General features: G+C 53.0%; 11 protein-coding genes across 11 annotated transcripts; 2 read left to right on the plus strand and 9 right to left on the minus strand.

The window, feature by feature from the left end:
• Window positions 1-50: 50 nt before the first annotated feature.
• Window positions 51-1,601, minus strand: BCR37DRAFT_401529 (lanosterol 14-alpha demethylase erg11; the record flags this gene model as incomplete). The annotated part of the gene is made up of 1 exon (XM_040871838.1): window positions 51-1,601. The coding sequence occupies one exon, from the start codon at window positions 1,599-1,601 to the stop codon at window positions 51-53; it is 1,551 nt and encodes a 516-aa protein (XP_040728025.1).
• Window positions 1,602-1,704: 103 nt separating this feature from the next.
• BCR37DRAFT_390081 (HAD-like domain-containing protein) lies at window positions 1,705-2,471 on the minus strand (the record flags this gene model as incomplete). Its single annotated transcript, XM_040870800.1, has 2 exons — window positions 1,705-2,401; window positions 2,443-2,471. 2 exons carry the CDS (start codon window positions 2,469-2,471, stop codon window positions 1,705-1,707), a joined length of 726 nt encoding a protein of 241 aa, XP_040728026.1.
• A 14-nt stretch (window positions 2,472-2,485) lies between these two features.
• Window positions 2,486-4,065, minus strand: BCR37DRAFT_16 (ornithine aminotransferase). Its single transcript, XM_040866159.1, has one exon. It carries the CDS (start codon window positions 3,927-3,929, stop codon window positions 2,577-2,579), a length of 1,353 nt encoding a protein of 450 aa, XP_040728027.1. The 5' UTR covers window positions 3,930-4,065; the 3' UTR covers window positions 2,486-2,576.
• A 286-nt stretch (window positions 4,066-4,351) lies between these two features.
• BCR37DRAFT_340245 (DNA glycosylase) lies at window positions 4,352-5,050 on the minus strand (the record flags this gene model as incomplete). The annotated part of the gene is made up of 1 exon (XM_040867355.1): window positions 4,352-5,050. A coding segment is annotated over one exon (699 nt), but the record flags the coding sequence as incomplete, so codon positions are not given.
• A 180-nt stretch (window positions 5,051-5,230) lies between these two features.
• Window positions 5,231-11,201, minus strand: BCR37DRAFT_25 (uncharacterized protein). Its single transcript, XM_040866611.1, has 3 exons — window positions 10,395-11,201; window positions 5,427-10,351; window positions 5,231-5,380 (listed from the first exon to the last, which is right to left on the minus strand). The coding sequence occupies exons 1-2, from the start codon at window positions 10,813-10,815 to the stop codon at window positions 5,445-5,447; spliced, it is 5,328 nt and encodes a 1,775-aa protein (XP_040728029.1). The 5' UTR covers window positions 10,816-11,201; the 3' UTR covers window positions 5,231-5,380; window positions 5,427-5,444.
• On the minus strand, window positions 10,925-11,872 carry BCR37DRAFT_384867 (DExH-box splicing factor binding site-domain-containing protein; the record flags this gene model as incomplete). The annotated part of the gene is made up of 1 exon (XM_040870303.1): window positions 10,925-11,872. The coding sequence occupies one exon, from the start codon at window positions 11,870-11,872 to the stop codon at window positions 10,925-10,927; it is 948 nt and encodes a 315-aa protein (XP_040728030.1).
• A 172-nt stretch (window positions 11,873-12,044) lies between these two features.
• Window positions 12,045-13,103, plus strand: BCR37DRAFT_12 (PRELI-like family-domain-containing protein). Its single transcript, XM_040865987.1, has one exon. The coding sequence runs from the start codon at window positions 12,221-12,223 to the stop codon at window positions 12,818-12,820; it is 600 nt and encodes a 199-aa protein (XP_040728031.1). The 5' UTR covers window positions 12,045-12,220; the 3' UTR covers window positions 12,821-13,103.
• Window positions 13,104-14,740, minus strand: BCR37DRAFT_11 (uncharacterized protein). Its single transcript, XM_040865918.1, has one exon. The coding sequence runs from the start codon at window positions 14,647-14,649 to the stop codon at window positions 13,387-13,389; it is 1,263 nt and encodes a 420-aa protein (XP_040728032.1). The 5' UTR covers window positions 14,650-14,740; the 3' UTR covers window positions 13,104-13,386.
• Window positions 14,741-16,391, minus strand: BCR37DRAFT_32 (pyridoxal-dependent decarboxylase). The gene is made up of 2 exons (XM_040866987.1): window positions 16,388-16,391; window positions 14,741-16,326 (listed from the first exon to the last, which is right to left on the minus strand). The coding sequence occupies exon 2, from the start codon at window positions 16,191-16,193 to the stop codon at window positions 14,832-14,834; it is 1,362 nt and encodes a 453-aa protein (XP_040728033.1). The 5' UTR covers window positions 16,194-16,326; window positions 16,388-16,391; the 3' UTR covers window positions 14,741-14,831.
• A 379-nt stretch (window positions 16,392-16,770) lies between these two features.
• Window positions 16,771-17,733, minus strand: BCR37DRAFT_873 (uncharacterized protein). Its single transcript, XM_040872519.1, has 2 exons — window positions 17,113-17,733; window positions 16,771-17,069 (listed from the first exon to the last, which is right to left on the minus strand). Exons 1-2 carry the CDS (start codon window positions 17,605-17,607, stop codon window positions 16,782-16,784), a joined length of 783 nt encoding a protein of 260 aa, XP_040728034.1. The 5' UTR covers window positions 17,608-17,733; the 3' UTR covers window positions 16,771-16,781.
• A 127-nt stretch (window positions 17,734-17,860) lies between these two features.
• On the plus strand, window positions 17,861-20,039 carry BCR37DRAFT_390088 (uncharacterized protein; the record flags this gene model as incomplete). Its single annotated transcript, XM_040870801.1, has 2 exons — window positions 17,861-19,927; window positions 20,028-20,039. 2 exons carry the CDS (start codon window positions 17,861-17,863, stop codon window positions 20,037-20,039), a joined length of 2,079 nt encoding a protein of 692 aa, XP_040728035.1.
• Window positions 20,040-20,066: the final 27 nt, after the last annotated feature.

Genomic DNA, 20,066 nt, shown 5'->3' on the forward strand with positions numbered 1-20,066 from the left:
GCATAATTCTACAAAACAAAAATTGGCCGGCATTCACAGCGAATTTGAGTCTATATCGCCTCTCCCTCTCGCACCTGCCAGGCAATCACCGCAGGGTCCTTGGGCAGCACAACCATGCTCGTGTAGTCCTTCTCCGCGACAGCATGGCCCTCTGGCAGCCTGAACTGCAATTCACGCACAAAAGTCGCGACAATGGTGCCAAGCTGCAGGTATGCAAATTGCTCACCGATGCAACGATGTCGCCCAGCGCCAAATGGCAAGTATGGCGATGCTGCACCTTTGGATACAAGCCCATAACCATAGTCCACCTTTTCAGTATCTTCATCTGAAGCCCGCTTAGCCCATCTGTACGGGTCAAACTTTTCTGGGTCGGGAAAGTGCTCCGGGTCCATGGCCGATGCTCCAGGTGCAGCAAGCACGTATCCACCTCGCGGGACGTGCCATTTGGTGTTGGGCACAGGCAAGTCTTGCACAACCTTGCGCATGATGGAGTGCAGCGGTGGGTGCATGCGCAGCGTCTCGCGAATGCAGTAATTCAAGAGATCCATGTCCTTCAAGTGCTCATATTTGAGCGGATTGATCTTGCCATTACTCACGCCTGCCACCTTCTTCTGCTCTGCGTACAACTCTTCAATCAGCTCTGGCTTGTCTGCGAGGTGGAGCAGGATCCAAGCTGACGTAGCAGCAGATGTATGCTGTCCTGCCATCAGCAGCGCAATCATGATGCCGGCAATTTCCGTGTCATTGAGCGGGCGTCCATCCTTGTACTGCTGGTTCATCAAGTTCCAGATCATATCCTTTGCTGGTTCTTCGCCGGTCGCGCGTCGTTTGTGCACAATGGACGAATATACTTGAGCCATCTTTTGCTGCGCTGCATCTCGCTTGCGGTTGGCAGGCAACGGTAGCCAAGGCGCGAAAAAGTTGATGGGTGTGAAGCCCTTGTCAAGGTCGTGGTAGAGATCTGCAAAACTCGCGTCAAACCCATCGCGTACTTCTTGCCCTTGCAATGTGCGGGAAGCAGTGAAAATGGTCAGCTCTGGTGTGGCCTTGTTGAGCGAGGTGACACCCTGTTTCTTGTCGAGTCCAAAAACGGGCGATTGAAGGTAGCGCATCGTCTCATCGACAATCATGCCGACGTACTGCTTGAAGTTTTCGGTCGACATGCCAAACTTGACAAACTTCTTTTGCTCCATGAGGACGTGATTCGGGACATCATAGACAACCTCCTTGCCAAAGACTGGAGTTGTGAGGGGCGTGTATGCGTCTTCTGCATTGATGTATGCCTGCTTGCCATTGAACACGAAATCATTGCCTGTCGGCCCAAGAAAGACGGTGATGCGCTTGCCGAGCAAGACAAAGGTAAAGACGTCGCCGTGCTTTTCGAGTTGCTCTGCAAAGAACTCATACGGCCGCATACCGTAGCTCAATGTCGAGCCGAGGAACGGTACCCAATGAAAGACAGTCGGCGGTTGGTCGCCATTGCTAGGGAGGAGCTGTGATACTATATGCCACGCGTAAAAGACGGCAGCCCACGTAGCAAGAAAGGTGATGGGTGACTCGCCAAAAGGACTCAGCGAGCGTAGATAGTCGAGGATGGCCATTGTGAACAAGCCTTGTCCGTTGCTGACCTTTCGCTTTTGTCTTCTGGCTTTCCGCGAGTCGTGGCATCGTACGACAATCGCAGCAGTCACATTTCTGGACGAGCTAGGTGATGAGGTCTGCCAGCTCTCCGATAGTCTCCACCACATAGTCAATGTACGGCTCATTGCGTCCGTCTCGGCGCATCTGGCCTGGACCAAGCTCTGGTTCGCTCTCGCCAGGTCTGTAGATGAAGGCCGTCCTGAGACCTGCCTTCTTGGCGTACTCCAGATCACTGAAGTGACAGGCTACCATGACCACCTCCTCATAGTCCATCAAGAGCATCTCTGCAGCACCACGGTACACGCGTGGGTCTGGCTTTGTCGATTGCCAAAGTTCGCCAGACATGATGAGATCCCACTGCATGTCGGCGTGCTTGCTCATGTCCACCAACAAACGCATGTTTCCATTCGAGAGAGTGCTCGTGATTGCTTTGCGCTTCAGTCTGCGGATTCCCTCGGATGTGTCTGCATGTGGCTCTAGCTTATGCCAAAAGTCTTGCAGCTTGTCGAGCTCCGTCTCGTCTGCTTTGTAGCTCATTGAGTCCGCCAGGATGGACTTGATGAGTCGACGGTGCACTAGATCGACAAGCGTGTATGGCTCTTTGTTCTGTTGCGTGCCAACGCCAATGCAGTACTCGTAGTAGCCTTTGCGCCATTGCAGCGTCATATCAAGAGCCCTGGAGGCGTCCAAGCCGCGCTCTGTCAGAAAGGCGGCAAGCTGCTTCTCCACCGATGTTTGCCAGTCGACACATGTTCCAAAGCTGTCTATTAGAGGATGCTGCTGCTAGATAGATGCACATACACATCAAACACAAAGGCCTTGAGCGTCATGGTTGTGTTTGTCAAGCAAATCGCGGGGTCGAGTTCAGATTTTACGGGAAGCTACACGTACGCTGCTTGGGCCGACTAATCATGGCCTTCATGGCCTGGAAAGGGCTAGTTCTCAACAGGCAAGGACTTGTGAGCCTCTGATGCAGCATCCTTGATCGGCAGTTTCTCAATGTCCGTACCAGGCAAGTCTGCGAGTGCCTGGCCGATGAGGGCTATGCCTTGCTCGAGCTGCGCATCTGAAATGCACAAAGGCGGCGAGAGCCGAACAATGTTGCCGTGTGTCGGCTTGGCCAGGAGTCCCCTAGACTTGAGTAGCAGACATAGATCCCATGCAGTCTTGCCATTCGTTTTGGACTCGTCGATGACAATGGCATTAAGCAGTCCCTTGCCACGGACAAGTTCCACGAGTGGCGACTTGAGGTCTTCAATACCCTTGCGGAAGGCTTGTCCTAGCCTCTCTGCCTGCTCCACCATACCTTCCTCCCTGACCACCTCCAAGGCTGCCATGGCAACTGCTGAGCCGAGCGGATTGCCTCCGTAGGTTGAACCATGGCTACCAGGCTCGAAGCAAGACATGATCTCCGTGGATGAAAGCACGACAGAGACTGGGTAGACTCCACCAGAGATGGCCTTGCCAAGAAGCACTGCATCAGGCTTCACGTTGGAATGCTCAACACACAACATCTTGCCCGTTCTTGCAATGCCTGTTTGAATCTCATCTGCAATGAACAGAATGTTGTATTGCGTGCAAAGCTCCCTGACTCTTGGAAGATAGTCTGCAGGAGGTACCACGACACCTGCTTCGCCCTGGATAGGCTCAACCAAGAACCCAGCAATGCGTTCGCCATGGGTCTTGAATGCAAGCTCAAGATCTTCAATGTTTCCGTAACGAATGACCGACTTGCTCGCCGGGCACGCTGGTCCAACACTCGGCAGGAATGGGCCAAAGTTTGTCTTGCAGTCGGGATCTGTGCTCATACTAACAATACCCATTGTACGACCGTGAAAATTGTTGGCGCAGGACAAGACAATAGCCTGATCTGGCGCAATGCCCTTCTTCATGTAGCCCCAGCGCCTTGCCATCTTGATGGCTGTCTCGACTGCCTCTGCGCCCGTATTCATGGGCAGCACAGACTCATAGCCAAAGAACTCTGTGACATACTTGGCAAACTGCGGGAAGATGTCGTTGTAGAATGCGCGGGACGAGAGTGTCAGACGCGATGCTTGGGTTGTGAGCGCATCAATGATCTTTGGGTGGCAGTGGCCCTGGTTGACTGCACTGTAGGCAGACAAAAAGTCGAGATACTCGTTACCCTCTGGATCATAAACAAGAGGTCCTTCGCCACGAGAGAGAACGACGGGCAGCGGGTGATAGTTGTTGGCTGCGTAGTGGTGCTCGTCTTCAATGGCGCTTGCGCTTGTGTATGCGGCTGTCTTTTGTGCGACAGAGGGACTCATGGCGTGTATGTGGTTAAGGTAGAAGTTTGCCTGGCTGCTCGTTTGCTTTTCTACCCTTGATGCCTGGCTCCACGCAGTCGAGGGAGGATGCGAGGGAAACTCGGGCGGGCCGTGGTGTTGCGGAATTGAAACTGCTGACCATCTCGGGATTGCCTGTGCTGTATCCTGTGTGCTGTGTACTGCTGTATACTGTGCTGTATATTGTATATTGTATACTGCTACTGGAGTATATATTGTCACTCCATCTCCTCCAGCTTAGCCAGCGTCTTCTGTAGCTCCGGAGGCACAGCAGGACCCGTCACCACCTTCCCGTCCTCATTACCCTCCTCTTCCTCCTTCAGACCCTGCTCCTTGCGCGTCTTGCTCATGTTCCTCAAAGGGCATTCGGCCGGGTCTAGCAAGCCATTGCGGGCATGCGCACTGCATCGACCGCACTTCCTGCCATGTGTGATCAACAGGCAGTGCAGTGGGTACTTGTACTTGCCGGGAATCATAATATCCAGGTGCCCAAAGGTCTCTTCACGGCCAGCCCGCTGTGGCACCCAGCCAAGACTCTTGGCTAGACGAAAGACATGCGTGTCCACCGCAAACGAGTCGCGCTTCATGCAAAAGAGCAAAACACATGAGGCTGTCTTTTGGCCAACACCCTTGAATGAAATCATCTCCCGCATCGCATCCTCATTCGTTGCTTCATGCAAGTGATCCAGACTGTACTTCCCATACGTCTTCTTGGCAGTCGCCACGACGTCTTTGATGGTAGCCGCTTTAGTCGGTGCAAGTCCTGCCACACGTATTGCGTCAATAACATCTTCCACGGACGCCTCGTCCACCGCTTGCCAGTTGTTCTTTCCAAAAGTATCATGCAGGTTGTGCATTGCCTTGGTCGAGTTGGTGCCGGTCGTATTTTGCGAAAGCACCGTTCGAACGAGTGCATCCATAACAGAAGGGACCTCGCCGCAGTTAGCCGCTCGCCCTTCTTTGCCAATCGACTCCGATCTCTCAATCTCGCCATGGAGCTCAGAAAGAAGATCAACCACTTGCTTGCAGTCCTCGGGCGTCGGCCGCTTGTAGTCTGGGTACGGTGAGATCACGTACGAGTCGAGCTTTTTGAGTTTTGCTGCAACCAACCGTGCTGCCTGCTCGTCAGACGTCTTTTGCGGCGTCTTGCGAGGCGACTGACCCGTCTTGCTCTTTCGAGGACTATCCAGATCCAGCAGCTCCTTGTCATCACCATCAGATTCATACTTGACGCTACGAGTCTTGCGAGGCGACGCGCGCTTCGATGGCGGTGTCTCGTTTTCCTCCTTGATTCGCTTCACAGGCGTCACCTTGGTTGACGTGGCCGCGGCCTTTTTGGGCGTTGTCGAGACCATCCTCACGGCAGCAGTGAGATAATGTCGGTGCCGACAGAGCATCTACTGGCAATCGCGTCCCGGTCAATGTCGTCACCACTGTTCATCTGTCAGTCGGGAAACCTTAAATAGAGCAGTCACGTACCTAGTTTGCCATAGAGGCCTAGTGGGGGATGCCGTTCGTCATCTTCTGAAATACATCATACGCCACCGTCCGCTGGTTCTCATGCGACTTGGCAATCAATGATAGCATGACCTGGCTCGCCTGCGGCTCGCTCACGTCCAAGTGAAAGCGGTTTCGCAAGTTGGTGATGGTCTGCTGCCCCTTGAAGCACGGCAAGCCAGACTCGAGCATCAGCGTCACCAAGTGGATAATCTTTTCAGAGTATTGCCGAGATACCAGAAAGGCCTTGATGCACAGCTCCTGGAACATCTTGTAGGACTGCGTGTGCTCGCTGCCTCCCATCACCGCGACCATCTCCGTCGTAAATTTAAATGGCGCCGACTCAAACGTGATACCACCAGGCGCAATATCGAAGCAAAAGCCAAAGTCAATGTGCAAGACATGGCCTTGATTGTCGTACATGATGTTGCCATTGTGGCGATCTTTGAATTGCAGCAGATAGCTAATTACCGAGTAGGCAGCCATGCTCTTGACAAAGTTCATCCGCGCTTGCTGGAAGGCGATTGTGTCGGGCTGGCCAAATGAGGTGATGAAGTAGTCATACAGACCATTGACAGCCTCGCGACCCAACATGTCGCGCGATATACTATTGGGTAGCACATCAATCACACCACATCCAGGCGCCGTTGCAGTGACACGGTAGGGAAAGACGTATAGATCAAGACCGATGCTGTTGAAAATGCCACGAAATGTTGCAATGAGCTGAATAGCCAACACATCCTGGCGACAGTCGTCACCGACCTTGAAAATAGCAGACTGCATCTTTTCAAACGTAACAAGCTTCGTCTCCCCTAGCAGATCTTCCTGCTTGCGTTCTCGACGAATCTTGAACGTAGCCATGAAGGGTGCTTTTGCATGAGATTGCAGCGGCCTGCCAGATTTGCGATCAATACCAACCACAACGCCGTCAGGGTTGCTAGGCAGGTAAACGCCTTCCTCGACCTTGATCTTTGCCATCTCCTCGTCAATCTTGGCCTTCTTTTCTGGCTTTGGCTTTTTGATGTACGGCTTGAGCTTGCCAGAAATGCTGGTGACCTCGCCAAAGAAGCGAAACTCCGTTTCGTAAAAGGCCTTGTCACTGCCAGACAGGTTGCGAATCATGATTGCCGCGGTTTGGTCTAGCGCCGGCTTGATGACATCCTCGATGGTCGCATCTTCATCCTTGTACGCATTGGCATTGAAGTTCCAGATAATTTGGTGCGCAAAGAGTTGTGAGAGCTTGGCCGTCTCGATAATGAATCGGCGAACATAGCCCTTTTCATCATGACGAAGGAGTTGCACAATTTGAGGCACATAGAAGAAGGTGACTTCGACAGGATGTGACTCTAGCGACCGCACCGCGTATTGCAAAACTAGCGGATGCATCTTGAAGGCCGGCAGGAAGTAGGTAATGGCCGAAATGGGCACTGCTGGCGACCAATACACAAGGTATTTGAGCACAACTCTGGTGTCATCTGATAATTCTGTGCCAAGCAGATACTCGGCAGCATGAGCGTGGCCCACGACGCGCCTTGGCTGTTTGATGATTAATGCACGAACGGCACTGCGGATTGCTGGGCTTGAGAAACGTTGCGCCATGGACAATGCCAGGGCGCAGCTGTGGTCCCATGCCACTGGCAGCAAGGCAAGAACCTGACTAGTCTCGACAGCATGTGGCTTGGTTTTGGAGAGCGGATCAAGCCAGAGTTCATTCTTGGCAATATCGCTTTTGAGGAGCAATTGAATAAGTTCTCGCTTGCCAATTAGTGCTTCGGCAGGCTTGTCCCGACGAATTTGCTCATTAAGGATGTTGCAAAGGAGACTATCCTTTCGCAGTCGGCCAACATCACTGCCAAATGACCAGCGCGGTGGAGCAGCAAAGATGAACAAACTAGAGTCGTAGAGGCATTTCTCAAACGCCTCACTAAGAACGCCAAGCCCAAGGGCGCGTAAATTAGATTTGAGCTTGAAGCCAATGATGACAAGGCGAAGGATCGGCTCAAAGCAAAAGATGTGCATTGAAGCGCGATTTGTCATCAAAGCGCGCAAAGTGGTGCGGATGAGGCGTACAAGGATCTTTTGACCCTCGGTGTCGGTGCTGCCCGGCCCGGAAACGCGGCTGGCGAGGAATTGGATGATGATGAGATGCGGTTCAAAAGCCTGCTCGGTCGCCTTGACCGCCATTCTGATCGAGTCCTTGTCGGTCGGTGCATACTCCATGACATGTGCAAATGGGTCCCTGCTGTTGAATTTAGCAGAAAAGATGCCGCGTCCTTCAGCCAACGTCCGACCCCAGCAGCAGTCAATCTCGGCCAACAATGTCGGTTGCAAGTGCGGGCACGCTGTAGCGACGCGAGCCCACAAAGAAGCGGCGATTCTGACGACTGGAATGCTAAAGATATTGAAGGGCACCTCCACAAGCAGCATGAGCAGGCGATTGGTGTCTGCAGCGCCGTCCAATATGCGTGCAACGCAGAAGCCAAGCTTTTCCTTGAGCTCTGTCGAGGAGATGAAACTCCTTCGACGACTTTTCTCCAGCAGCTGGCGAGAACTAGGCAGTTTCTGTTCTGGCTCTGAAGTTCGTGCCGGAACAAGACTTTGCAGGTGTCTCAGAGAGAGCTCTCCGACAAACGCATCTGAAGAGTCACGGACCTGCTCCGTTGGTGAAGGCTGATCTCGCGCACTTGAGCGAACAGCGTATTGAATGGCCAACAAGCGACCTCGATCTGACGAGAAGTCATGCTCTTCTTGGTGCATGATATATGTGCTCAGTAAACTTCTAATGTCCTCGGCGCAGTCACGCATGGCAGCGTCCAGCCACTGAGCAGCATGACGCTCAGCCATGTCCAGGCTGATTTTGCGATCAGAGAATGAATCGCTGACAGTGATGGTCAGATCAACACGTTGAGAAGTAAAGTTGTAGCTCGGGGAGTACTTGTCGGTAAACTCCTCGTAGCAGCTCCATCCCAAGAGTGTAATGCTCTCCAAAAGGGTCGTAATGACCAACTGGTTGCAGAAGGCTGAAGGAACATGCTCGACAATCTGGTTGATGGTCAATATGGCTTGGTCTCTGACCGCCTTGACGCGATGACAAGCACCGACTATCAAGTCTCTGAGCTGCACATCCAGTCGCATCGGTTCGCCGAGCTTGTGTATGGCTGCAAGAAAGCGTCTGGTATTTTCGTAGTGAATGGCATCGACAAGCGTACTCACATCGCTGTTGCGAAGTGTTGCCTCTTCGTAATAGGCAAGACTACCAGCAGCTACGCCACTGCTGCTCCTCAAATTTTCGAGCAAGGCAATAGCATTGAGGTAGACTGCTTTGCTAAAGCTAAGACGGCGGACTAGAGAGCCCTGTACTGACAAGAATGCATCAAGAGCCGCTTGCAAGACTTTGGTATCAGCATGATCGTGCTCTTGGCGTAAGACAGGATATGAGTCGAGATCAGCCTCTAGAGCGTCTGTCAGCGTTTCAAGCGCTAGTGAAGGAGAAGCGTGGGCAATACGCCTCAGATTGCTTTGCTGCTGAGTGACTCGAGTACTGCCAAGCGTGTAGCCGTAAATCACGAGATGAAACCAAAAGTTATGAAACAGCTGGACAAGGTCAGGCGAATAGGCTGGACGGGAATCTTTATCGAGCAGCACAGCCAAAGGCTCGATGAGGGCATCCAATGGTGGTCGCTTCTTTTCTGCTGTTCTGATAATGGTCGCGCGAAGCAGAGTACCAAGATACGGTAGGTAGGCTGGGTGCTCGGCATCAAGCTGGCCACCGATACTGAAGCGAGCTTCTTTGATAGCGTTTGTGATAAGTTCATCCGGCGCAGCTTTCTCGACTGCGCTGTAAAGAGCTACAACGCGAAGAACGTCCTTTTCACCGCTTTGCCTTGCCATGACGGCCAGCTCGACCACAATTTTGCGCTGTAGCAGACTCGATACACGCGTAAACTTTTGTAGCAAGATGGAGATGCCAAGGGCTCCAATCTGTTCGTCTTCGCAAGCGGTGGCAAAAGTGGAGACTGCTTCGACTGCATTGCGAGCAGTGTCGTCCGTCGGCAACGAGCGCGTTGCCCTGCTGGAAATACTCTCATTGTAGCTACCTGCTTGGAGTCGCACTGAATCTACCCCTGCTGGTGCGAAAAGGTTCGCAAAGTGATACATGGTTGAGATGATTGCATCGTTTGAGTAGTACTGCAGCACTGCCAAGAGACGTTTTGCCGATAATACAGACAGGTGTTCGCCGGTAGTGACCCTTGGTGCATACTGTACAACAGATTTCAAGTGGTTGATGAAGACTGTTGCATGTTCGGGAAAACGCACAGCAAGAATGGACATGACATTGACGACAGCCGGCCCAAGCACTGGATCATCAAGCTCTTGCGCATCCATGACCAGATTGTGCAGCCAAGACAAAAGGATTTCGTCGAATTGACCAAGTGACACCGCAGCAAGGCAATACACCTTGAGAGCCCGACCGAGAACTGCTTCCGAGAAACGAGATAAGACGGTGGAGTTGGTCAAGTCGTATTGAATCTTGACATGCGCAACGACAGTCTGCCAGACTAGAGGATCCGGAAGTCGGTCCTTGCCAAGTGGGACGCCTGGGTCGCCAAGCGTTGTCCAGAGATCCTGACAATCGAGTCCATTGAGAACAGCCGACTTGGTCCAGGCCAGCACAAACGTAATGACAGCATGCTGAATCTCAAAAGGGTATGCTCCAATTCGACTTGTGTCTGGTAAGTCAGTGAGGGACGCAGCCGAGCCACGCGAAGATATCTTGTGAAGCTTTGGCAAGATTGTGTTGAAGGTCTCCACCAAGACGACAAAGTCGCTGTAGAGGATGACCAGCGGAAACTCCTTGACGGCAGAGAGAAAACCAGCAAGCGTTGCTAGAGAGACCAATTCATCAGCTAGTGTTAGTAAACGTCGCACATATCGATGACTAAAATATACCTTGTGCCTTGCGCGTCATCTTAAGAAGAAGGTCTTTGACTGCCTGCGATTCATCAGGGTGAGTCTCAGAAAGCCGCAACAACGAGATCGCCGTCGTATGCGCAAACTGTTGCAGCTCAAGACTCGAGTGCATGCCCTTGTCGCTAGCTTCTTGCATGCGTGGCCATCTGCCGACAATGTCCTCGTAGTCTCTTATCAAAGATACTGCAATCCCTGGAGACGTACTTTGCACGCACGACGCGGCATAGCCTTGAAAGGCCGCGAGTTCGCGTCGAGTAAGCCTTCGTGAGGATTCGGCAGCTGACTGTGGTCCGCGCGCTTTGTGGTAGTAGTCCGCTATACGTTCCTTTTGTACGTTGCCATGCCTGCCATCGGCCGCCAGCGCAGCGAGCCGCACCAATGCCTGCTGCCGACAGGCCATACGCGACTAGTTTGTTTTGTGCTGTTGTCTTGCTGGATGACGATGGATGTCCTGGAAGTCGCATTTGAGGCAGTCACAGGCATGATATGGACCATTTATACAAGTAGAGTCAGCTTCTACGGCTGCTACCATGACGATGTCTGTTTGAATGATGACGAGACCGTCTGTCATCTTCCCTGTCTCTGTCTCTGTCCCGTTCACGCTTGCTTCTGTGGCGGCCGTCAGGACTCCTTGATCTGTGTCGACGCAGACTTCTTGAGCGTGACTCCGGTCTGCTGTCGTGTTTCTTTTGAGGAAGCCTGCTGAGTTCATCTTGTCTTGCTGGCGCTGGCGCTGGCACTGGCAAGGGAGATGTACTCGTTGATGCGAAGACCTCTGCTCCTTCAAGTACTCGCTCGCCTGTCCTCTTGTTGACCTTGACGACAGGAACATAGGTTCGCTCCTCCTTACGCACCTCATGCCTCTTCTTCGCCAAGTCTGCCGCAGTCTTGGTCTCTTCAGGCCGTTGTGTAGCACCCAGCCCGAGGAAGTCTGGCCGCCGTTCCTGTGGCTTGCTCTCTGCCTTTTTGTCCTTGTCTGGGTCATAGCCCAAGCCTCGTAGCATTGCCAAGCCAAAGCTTTCTACAGGGACACTTTCGTAGTCTGCAAGACTCGACATATCTGGGTGGCTCTCGGCTGCAGCCTGTCGGTGTATGGTGGATGCTTCTTGACGAGCTGTGGCAAGAGGAGCGTTGCTAGCAGTTTGATCTCGCTCTGCAGTCCTGCTGCCAGAATGGTTTGTAGCAGACAGACCATACGCGCGGTTCCGCGTGCGTTCTTCGAGCTCAAGTTCTTCAATGCTCCTGCCATCGGTGCGTGTCGTAGCGTGTATCAAGGCACTTGGGACATAGGCTTGCCGCGCACCTCGGAAGGTGTTTTCAAGCCTAGGTACAACCAGGGGCGCTGTTTCCTTGCGTGCGAGTGTCTCTGCAGAGAACTCTGTCAGCGGCTGAGCACGGACAGCCTGCTCTTCGTCGTCCGAGTCATGGAAGACTTTGATGCGCTTTGCATCGGGCATGGAGCAGAGCCAGTCTCAAAGCCAGTCTCAGTGGCAGCTTAGCAGTCTAGCAGCGGTATATGAGCCTTGATGAGCTTCTCAATGGAAGTAAGCAGCAGTAGTCTTGGTCTCTAGCTAATCAATGAGTAGTCCTGGTCTCATCAAGTAGTTTCTCAGTAGTTCAAGCGCTGAGAAATCTGGAGAAGCAACGACGACCAACACCCAACAACTGCTCCTCCGTCTGCCAAGCTACAGTCTGCGTGTATTGCTCCGTCCTGGTCCAGACAGCCAGTGGCCCCGGTCATCAGTGACTCGCAACTGCAGCAGTCGTATCAATAGCAGCAACAACAGCAGCAACAACAGCCAAACATGAAGCTCTACTCCACCACCTTCACCTACGACCACCCATGGTCCACTGTCACACTCGCCTACTTCCTGCGCTACCCCAATCCATATGCGCAACATGTCCTCGCCAGTGATATCCTCTCGAGGCATGTCGACACACAAGGCACACTCCATACGACACGCCTCCTCGTCAAGCGCGGCAAGCTGCCCAAATGGGGCGCAAAGATTCTCAACATCTCGCAAACCTATATCATTGAACATTCCATCGTGAATCCAGCGACAATGGAGATGCAGACAGAGTCGCGCAACCTGGATCACACCCGCGTGCTCAAAGTAGTCGAGTCGCAGCGCATGACCGCATCCCTCGCAGATCCAACACAAACAGTCGTAGAGACCACTGCGAGAGCCTACAGCAATCTCTTCTTTGGCGTCAGTGGACGTATAGAAGGCCTCGGCGTCTCCAAATTCAGAGAGAATTTTGAGCGGTCTCGTCTCGGTATGCAAGTTATTTTGGATGCTCTGTCCCGAAGAGAAGGCCCAACTTCAACAGGCATCCGACTCGGTCAGGGACTTGGAGCGCGCTGGCGTAGCGTGCGGGAGTGGCAGGCACGCATGAACGCTTGATGATTTATTCTACAGATGCATAGCGGCAGCATGTCTTTTCTCAACTCATTCATCTCATGGTCTTTCTGTGCACTGCTATCGTCCACCGCTTTCTGATGCATCCCTCGCTCTCAATCAGCAGCATAAAACAACTCGCAATCCAGCTAGCACTGACTTCTGCTGAAAGCAGCGAGACAGTGACGTTAAGTATGTCTGCAATATGGTCAGTCACTAAGGCACAGCTTCCTCAAGCTCGAGCTGCAGCATGAACTCATGAGCATGAGTAAAGAGAGCTGTATCTCCAACACGCACACTTATTGTCCGAGCCAGATGGCAAGTAGCATAGCGAAGAAGATGTTCAAGCATTTAAGGCAGGAGGAGCATAAACCAGCTGCCAGATCGATATCCCGGTCCTGAAGCGTGTGCGGATCAGATGAATTCGCTCGAGTCACTTTTGATATCTGTATGCAGTCAAGTCATAGAGGTGGAGAAGTTGAGGGGTTACACCGTATTGAGCACGAGTCGATAGCTAGTCTGACAACTTTCGACGGCACATCAAGCAAGCAGTACTCATGTATGAGCATGTTCTACTTTGCACGCGCCATTTTGCTCTGGCCTCGCTTCATGTTTCGCTCTCTCTCCTTCAACAGAGCCTTCTTCTGCTCTGATGCACTCAGCTTGGCAATCCGCTCCTTCTCTGCCTTCTCACGCAACGCCTTGCGAGATGGCTTCTTGGGCGCGTCCGCTTTCGCCTCTTCCTCAATCTGCTTGCGAATCTTGCCATACGTCTCCTCACGCGCTTGCTGCAGCTTGCGCGTAGTCACGGCAGAAAGCTTGCCTTGTGCCTTGGGGAGGGTATCACAAAGTGTCAATGCGCATTGTACAAGACGTTCAACGTTTTCTCGTGTCGCAGCAGTTTCGCCAGCAAGCACAGAGAAACGAATGGCACGCTGATGGGTGAGCGGCGCATCAGCTTTGCGTGGCTGCGTGACGGGCTGGTCTGTAATGACAAAGTACTCGAGTGCTTCGCCAAGATCAGCGACAACAGCCTGTAAGTCCTTGGTGAGCACCTTTTCAAGGCATTCCACCGTCTCCGTCATGGTGACAAATTGGTGAGGCAGCAGAGCACTGTCATTCGTCTTGGTGAATTGCAAGTCCCAGCACTTCTTGCGCTGGTAACGCATAACACGCTTAGCCACGACGCCGCAGACGAAACCATCAACATCGGCGTTGGCAGGAAGCAAAAACTGGCAAGTCAAGCGGTCAGCAATACTTTCGCCATCAAAGTACAGTCCATAGATGGTCCTGACGGGTAATGCAACAATCAAATCTTGACGCGGGTACATGTCGACTGTGACTTTGCACACATCGACATTCTTGCGGCCTTGTGCAAGGGAGATGAAGGCGTCGTTGCTCTCCATGCTCATGGGTGCGCCTCCGTCAGACAACGCCTTCAGGCCAACTTGCTCAAACTCCCTGCCAAGGATCCCATAGACTTTGGTGAATGCACGCTTCGCAGCGACTTGATTCTGCTGGCAACCGACAAAGTGCAATACGATCCAGCCAGCGATGGCAGCAAGGAGGCAGGCCTCTAGAATGAGGGTGTGTGGTGGATTGCGGACAAAGAATCCGGTGAAGAGTTCCGGTATGCTAGTTGGCCGTGCTGCAATCGAGGCTGTAGCACTCGCTGCTGAAGCAGAAAGACTTGTCGCAGCCGAGGCAGCTGCTGCAGTGGCCTTGGACACGACACTGGATTTGGCCTCGCCCTTGACGTAGTCCTTGAAGCCTGCACTGACTGTCGGGAGCAGCATCGAGCCTGCAATGGCCCTTTGCATGGCTGCACCCTTCATCGGCTTTCGGTTGTGGGTGTTTGTGGTCGTCGAGGCTGGTCCAAAGTCAAACAGAAAATCAAATTCACAGCGAGAGCAGCGACAGAAGAGACGCACGAGCAATAGATGAGCTTAGTACGGGAAAGGACGAGCAGAGAGAGCTGAAACACAAACGACAAAAGACAAACTGCATCTAGAACGCACTAAACAGATGACACGTAAATCACCTCTGACTGGTTGAAGCCGTTGAATTTGGAGCTTGCACACTTGGTGTAGGCTCCCATCTCATCAAAGTACAGCCAGTCTCCCACTTGCATCACAAAAGGCAGGTAAGACTCACCCGTAATGCAGTCGAGCGAGTCGCAGGTGGGACCCCAGATCGAGCACCGCACACGCTGCTTCTGCAACGACTTGGCAGGCGCATCAAAGTAGGAACGGCCCTTGTGCATAAGCACTTTGGGCACTGGATGCTGGTGATCAAACATGATGCAATTGAAACTGCCATACACGCCATCGTTGACGTAGTACATGAAGTTGTTGCTCGTTGTACCGGGCAAGGGCTCGTCCGAGTCTGGGTAGATGGTGCGGCGAGCGATAATGTGCACAGCCAGGGTAAAGGCTGCAGCGACATAGTACCGTCCAGGCTCTGCAATGACGCGGACGTCAGCCGGGAAGTGCTCGTCAATGGCAGGACCCAAGACGGCAGCAAACTTTTCGAAATTGTCGTGGCCAAAGCCGCCGCCAATGTCGAGCGTGTGTAGTGTGAAGCCGACCGCAGCTGCTTCATCAAAGACAATGCGAGCACGCTGCACGGCATCAACAAAGGCCATAGGGTCGCTCGAGCCAGATCCAACGTGGAAAGACACACCCACGACGTTCAGCTTGAGCTCCTTGGCAAGCTTGAGCAACGACATGGTCGTGTTGAGTGGAGCACCGTACTTGAGGCCCAGCTGGCAAAGGGCACCTGAATCATCGGTCAGGATGCGCAAGAAAAGCTGTGCCTCTGGGTTGTAGTTGGCAATCTTGTGCAATTCCTCTGCATTATCAAATGTTGTGGCCTGCACACCCACTGCACCAGCGTAGCGAATGTAGCTAGCAGCCTTGCATGGGTTTGCATAAATGATGCGATCTGGGGAAACGCCTAGATCCAACACCTGCTGGATTTCTGCCTTGGATGCACAGTCGAAACCAGTGCCCAAAGCAGCCAACAATCGGATGACTTGATTGTCTGGGTTGCACTTGACTGCATAGTGCGGCACGACACGAGGCAGGTTCTGCTGCCAACGTAAGTGCTGGCGAACAATTTCACCTAGGTCCGCAACGAAGAAGGCGGCACCATTTTCAATGTTGTCTGGGTTTTGGCCTTCATGCTCAATCCGAGCGAGCTGGTCTTCGAGAGCCCGCTTCACGCAAGCTCGAGCAGGGTTGGATGGGAATGTATTATGCTCTGCATCGATTTGCTGAGCAACATGGTTGTAAAGGAGAGGAGCCGGAGCCATGGAGGGCTTGTCCGGGAAGTTGGGTGCGAGGTTGGGGGAAAGAACCTGAAAATCGACTGCTGGCATCCGGGTGAGATACGCAAGAAGGTGAGTCAGGTGAGAGCGAGGTCAGAGACCTTGCTGTACTCGGGGTTGAAGCTAATGGAAAAGAGCACCCTGCGACGGTGCTCTTATGGTTGTCAGGCGGGTATAGGATTTCCTTGAAACTCGTGTCAGGGCCTGTTGTCAGCATCTGTTGAGTATTGCAGTTGTCTGTATACCTTGGAACTGCCCAGTACGACGTCGAGAGGGCGTCGAGGGTCAGACGAAGGAGGATGAGGGTGTGCGGTTTGGCTTTTGCGACTTCTGGCGACGAAATGGCGGGCGAATAGGATTCCCTTTGGATGTAAGGATACGGCCCTCTAGCTACGACGACTGGGAGCGGCCAGATGTACGTGGATGGAGAGCAGGAGGGTGTGTAGCTTGTTGGGAGGGGGCCTTGGCTGCTGGCGGCGAGAATTTTGAGGTTTTGGCATTTTGGATTTTTAGCCGTCATCCGCATCCAGGACCCAGACCACGGCGTCATCTACCCAATCACTCACTGCTGGCTGCTTCTGCTCTCAAATGATGTTCATGGGCTTATGTATGAATGACGACTACGCGTGAGCTGGCAATCTAAACTGTTGCTGCCTTCAATCCTGCCGCGGGCGCTGCTACGGCGGCCTGGGCTACAGGCTCTCCTGGAACCACAGTAGCTGGCGGAGATGCTGGAGCTGCCGCAGAAGTCTCTGGCGCTAGTTGCTGCTGAGGTGGAGCAGAAGACGGAGGAGCAGCAGCTGGCGCATCTTCCTTGGCCTTGACGGCTGGGCCTGGAGGTGGCTCTGAAAAGTCTCCAGCCGGCTTTGTTCCAGCTGCTTTCTTCTCTGCTCCTTCCTTCTTTTCTGCATTGTTGGCCCTGTTACCCTAGATTGGTTAGCTGGCGATGACAAGAAGATGATATGCATACGCCTGTTGCTGCAGGACGAGCGCCAGTGGCTTTAGCTGGGGGAGTACCAGCAGCAGCGTTATTCTGGCGATTAGTCCGTTGCTGACGACCATTGGCTGCTGCTCGGAGACCAGCTGCCGCGCCTTGTCGATTACCATCAGCATTCTGGCGGTTTCCCGGACGAGCTGCTGCAATGCGTCCTCCAGGGCCAGGGCCAGGTGCACCCCCTGTCAAGCCGCTCAGTAAACCAAGGGGGTTTCCAACTTGTGATGCAGGCCCAAGGCCGTTGCCACTGGCCACGCCACCAGCAAAGTTTGTCACGCCGCCCACGAGACCGGTGACTTCGCTGACGCCAGGAATGGCGTTGACGTTGAGGCCTGCGAGACCTGCAGCAGGATTTGCTCGCTTCTCAAGTTGCGCATCCGCCGATGTGTCTGTTGGCACGGCCAGCGTAATACCAATAGCTGAGAGAAAGAGGAGAGAGACAGGCTGCATAGTGTACAAGTTGTGGTTCATTCCCCAACCTCAGAAAGCTACATACTTATGCTTCTATCAAAACAGTCAACGTCTCAGAACCGTTTGAGGTCGTTGCAGCGGTCATGGTGGCATGAAACGTAGCAAACAATCGTGACATAATGGCCAGGCCTTGCTTGAAGGAAGTTGACAATGCTTGTGCCATCTGAGCTGGTCGCGCGCTGTTTGCTGAATTGCTGTGACCATCGCGTCGCGTCGCCAACCAACATCATCTAAAAAGTCCAACCCGCGAGCTATGCCAGAATTGCTAGAGCCTGATCAGCCAGGCCATGTACGTCTGCATACCTGGCTAGGTCCCTCTGGCTCCCAGTCTCAATCAATGAGCGAGTCAAACGCTCAAAAGCCCAAACAACGCGCTCAAGCTTCTTCAGCCTCGAAAGACAACAAGTCGAATCTCGTGCCATGGATCGTCCTCAAGACTCAGCTTAGATTGAAGAACGGGTCGCAGCGGAAATTATTCGTCAATCTTGTCAAGGAGCGAGAGCCGCGTCTCAGCAGGCACATAAGCTTTTGGCTGACACTACCGCTTGAGGAGATGGGCAAGACTGGCGGTGCAGTGCTCTATATGGATATTCTTCCTCCAGTGACAGTCTATACTACCTTCCCTCGACACGAGGCGTATCTTCACGATATCTTGCTCGAGATGGCATCCTCCTTCCTGGTTCGAAATGGCATCGGCAGTATCATAAAGGATACTCTCACCCTACCCAAGCTCGAGCACAAGGGCCCTCTTCCGGCAGACTCGCTCTGGCAATATCTCGAGGACGGTCCTGCAGACAATGGCATTGATGTAGCCAGCAGCGCTTCACAGCCGTCGATCATTAGAAGTGCTTCCCAACAGCCGTCCCGTGCACCACTGATTCAAGAAGTGAAGACTACGACTACCACCACTAGAAGCACAATGCAGAGTGGACTTGAATCCCATGGAGCTCAGAAAGTGTCTGATTCCAAGTCGAAAGGTGAAGCACCTCGAACCGCGGCCCGCGAGGGATTCGCTCAAACGCCGAGGCAAGATGCTCAACCCTCAGCAGCCTCAAAGGACGAAAAGTCGAATTTGGCACCTTGGATCGTCATGAAGACTCAGCTCAGGACCAAGAATGGACTTCAGAGCAAGCTCTTTGTCAATATTGTCATAGAGCGAGAGCCACGCCGCAGCAGGGAAGAAGCGCCTTGGCTGACACTGCTTCAGGAAGACAAGGATAAGGCTGGCAATGCCGTTTTTTACATGGATATTCTCCCATGCATGCACCTCTATGACCATGTGTCCCGGGCCGATCATTTTATGCACGAGGCGCTTCTGCAACTAGCATCATCCTTCTTGGAAGACAGAGGTATCGGTATGATCGTCAGTGAGAGCTTCACGTTGCCCAAGATGCTACACAAAGGTCCTCTTCCGGCAGACTCCCAATGGCATTCTGCTGCGAGTTCTGTGGACAGCAGCCGCGACAACAGTATCAGCGGTGCAGCTCAACAGCAAACGCGTCCGCAATTGATTCAAGAAGTGGAGCGTACGCCTATGCAGACTGCCAGTAATATTACACCGCACCACTCTCCTAGGACCCCTCAACCCAAGACATCGACTCATTCCCAGCCTCAACGCAACTTGGCCAGTGAGAAAGCTTCACAATCGCCCAAGCAAGATACGCAGGCTTCGGTAGCCTCGAATAATACAAATTCGAACTTGCTGCCTTGGCTCGTCCTCCAGACTCAGCTGGAGACACTGGACGGCTCTCGGCACGAGCTTTTCGTCAATATCGTCACAGAGCGAGTGATACGGCGTAGCAAGGAAGAGGTATGGCTGACACTGCCTCAAGAGGAGAAGGACAAGGGAGGCAAGAAAGTGTTCTACATGGACATACTCCCTGGCGCGCCAGTCACTAGCGCTTTGTCTCCAAAAGATAGCGATCAGCATGAGCATTTCCTTGCGATGGCATGGATCTGGTTGAGACGACGAGGCGTTGGGGAACTCATGAGAGAGGTCCAAAATTTGCCTAATTTGCAGCACAAGGGGCCTCTACCGGCAGACTCACTGTGGCAAAACTTCAATACGGTGAATGGGAGCAGTAACGCCAAGGTCAGCAAGACTCCTCAGCCATCTCCAGTCAGCAACGCAGCTCAACAGCAACCGCATCCGACACCAACCGAAGAACCGAAGCCGAAGTCTACGTCCACGCCTGTCCAAAAAATGAACCAAGAACCTGCACCGCTGTATACACTTGAAGTATTCGACCCCAAGGTATTCGCTGCTCTACAGCCTTCTCAGTACACGTACATGCTTAAAGTACCGTTGCCAAAGATTGACGTGAACATCACGCCAGGTGCGTCATCAAACATTCAGACTTGTCCGTGGTCAGCCTTCGTGGACTGCGGAACCAAAACCCTCTCCCTTACGCTTCTGCCAGACACGAGATTAGAGCTCGTGCTTGCATCTATCGATATCC

The sequence above is a fragment of the Protomyces lactucae-debilis genome (assembly GCF_002105105.1).
Source record: "Protomyces lactucae-debilis strain 12-1054 chromosome Unknown BCR37scaffold_1, whole genome shotgun sequence".
NCBI classification, from domain to species: domain Eukaryota; kingdom Fungi; phylum Ascomycota; class Taphrinomycetes; order Taphrinales; family Protomycetaceae; genus Protomyces; species Protomyces lactucae-debilis.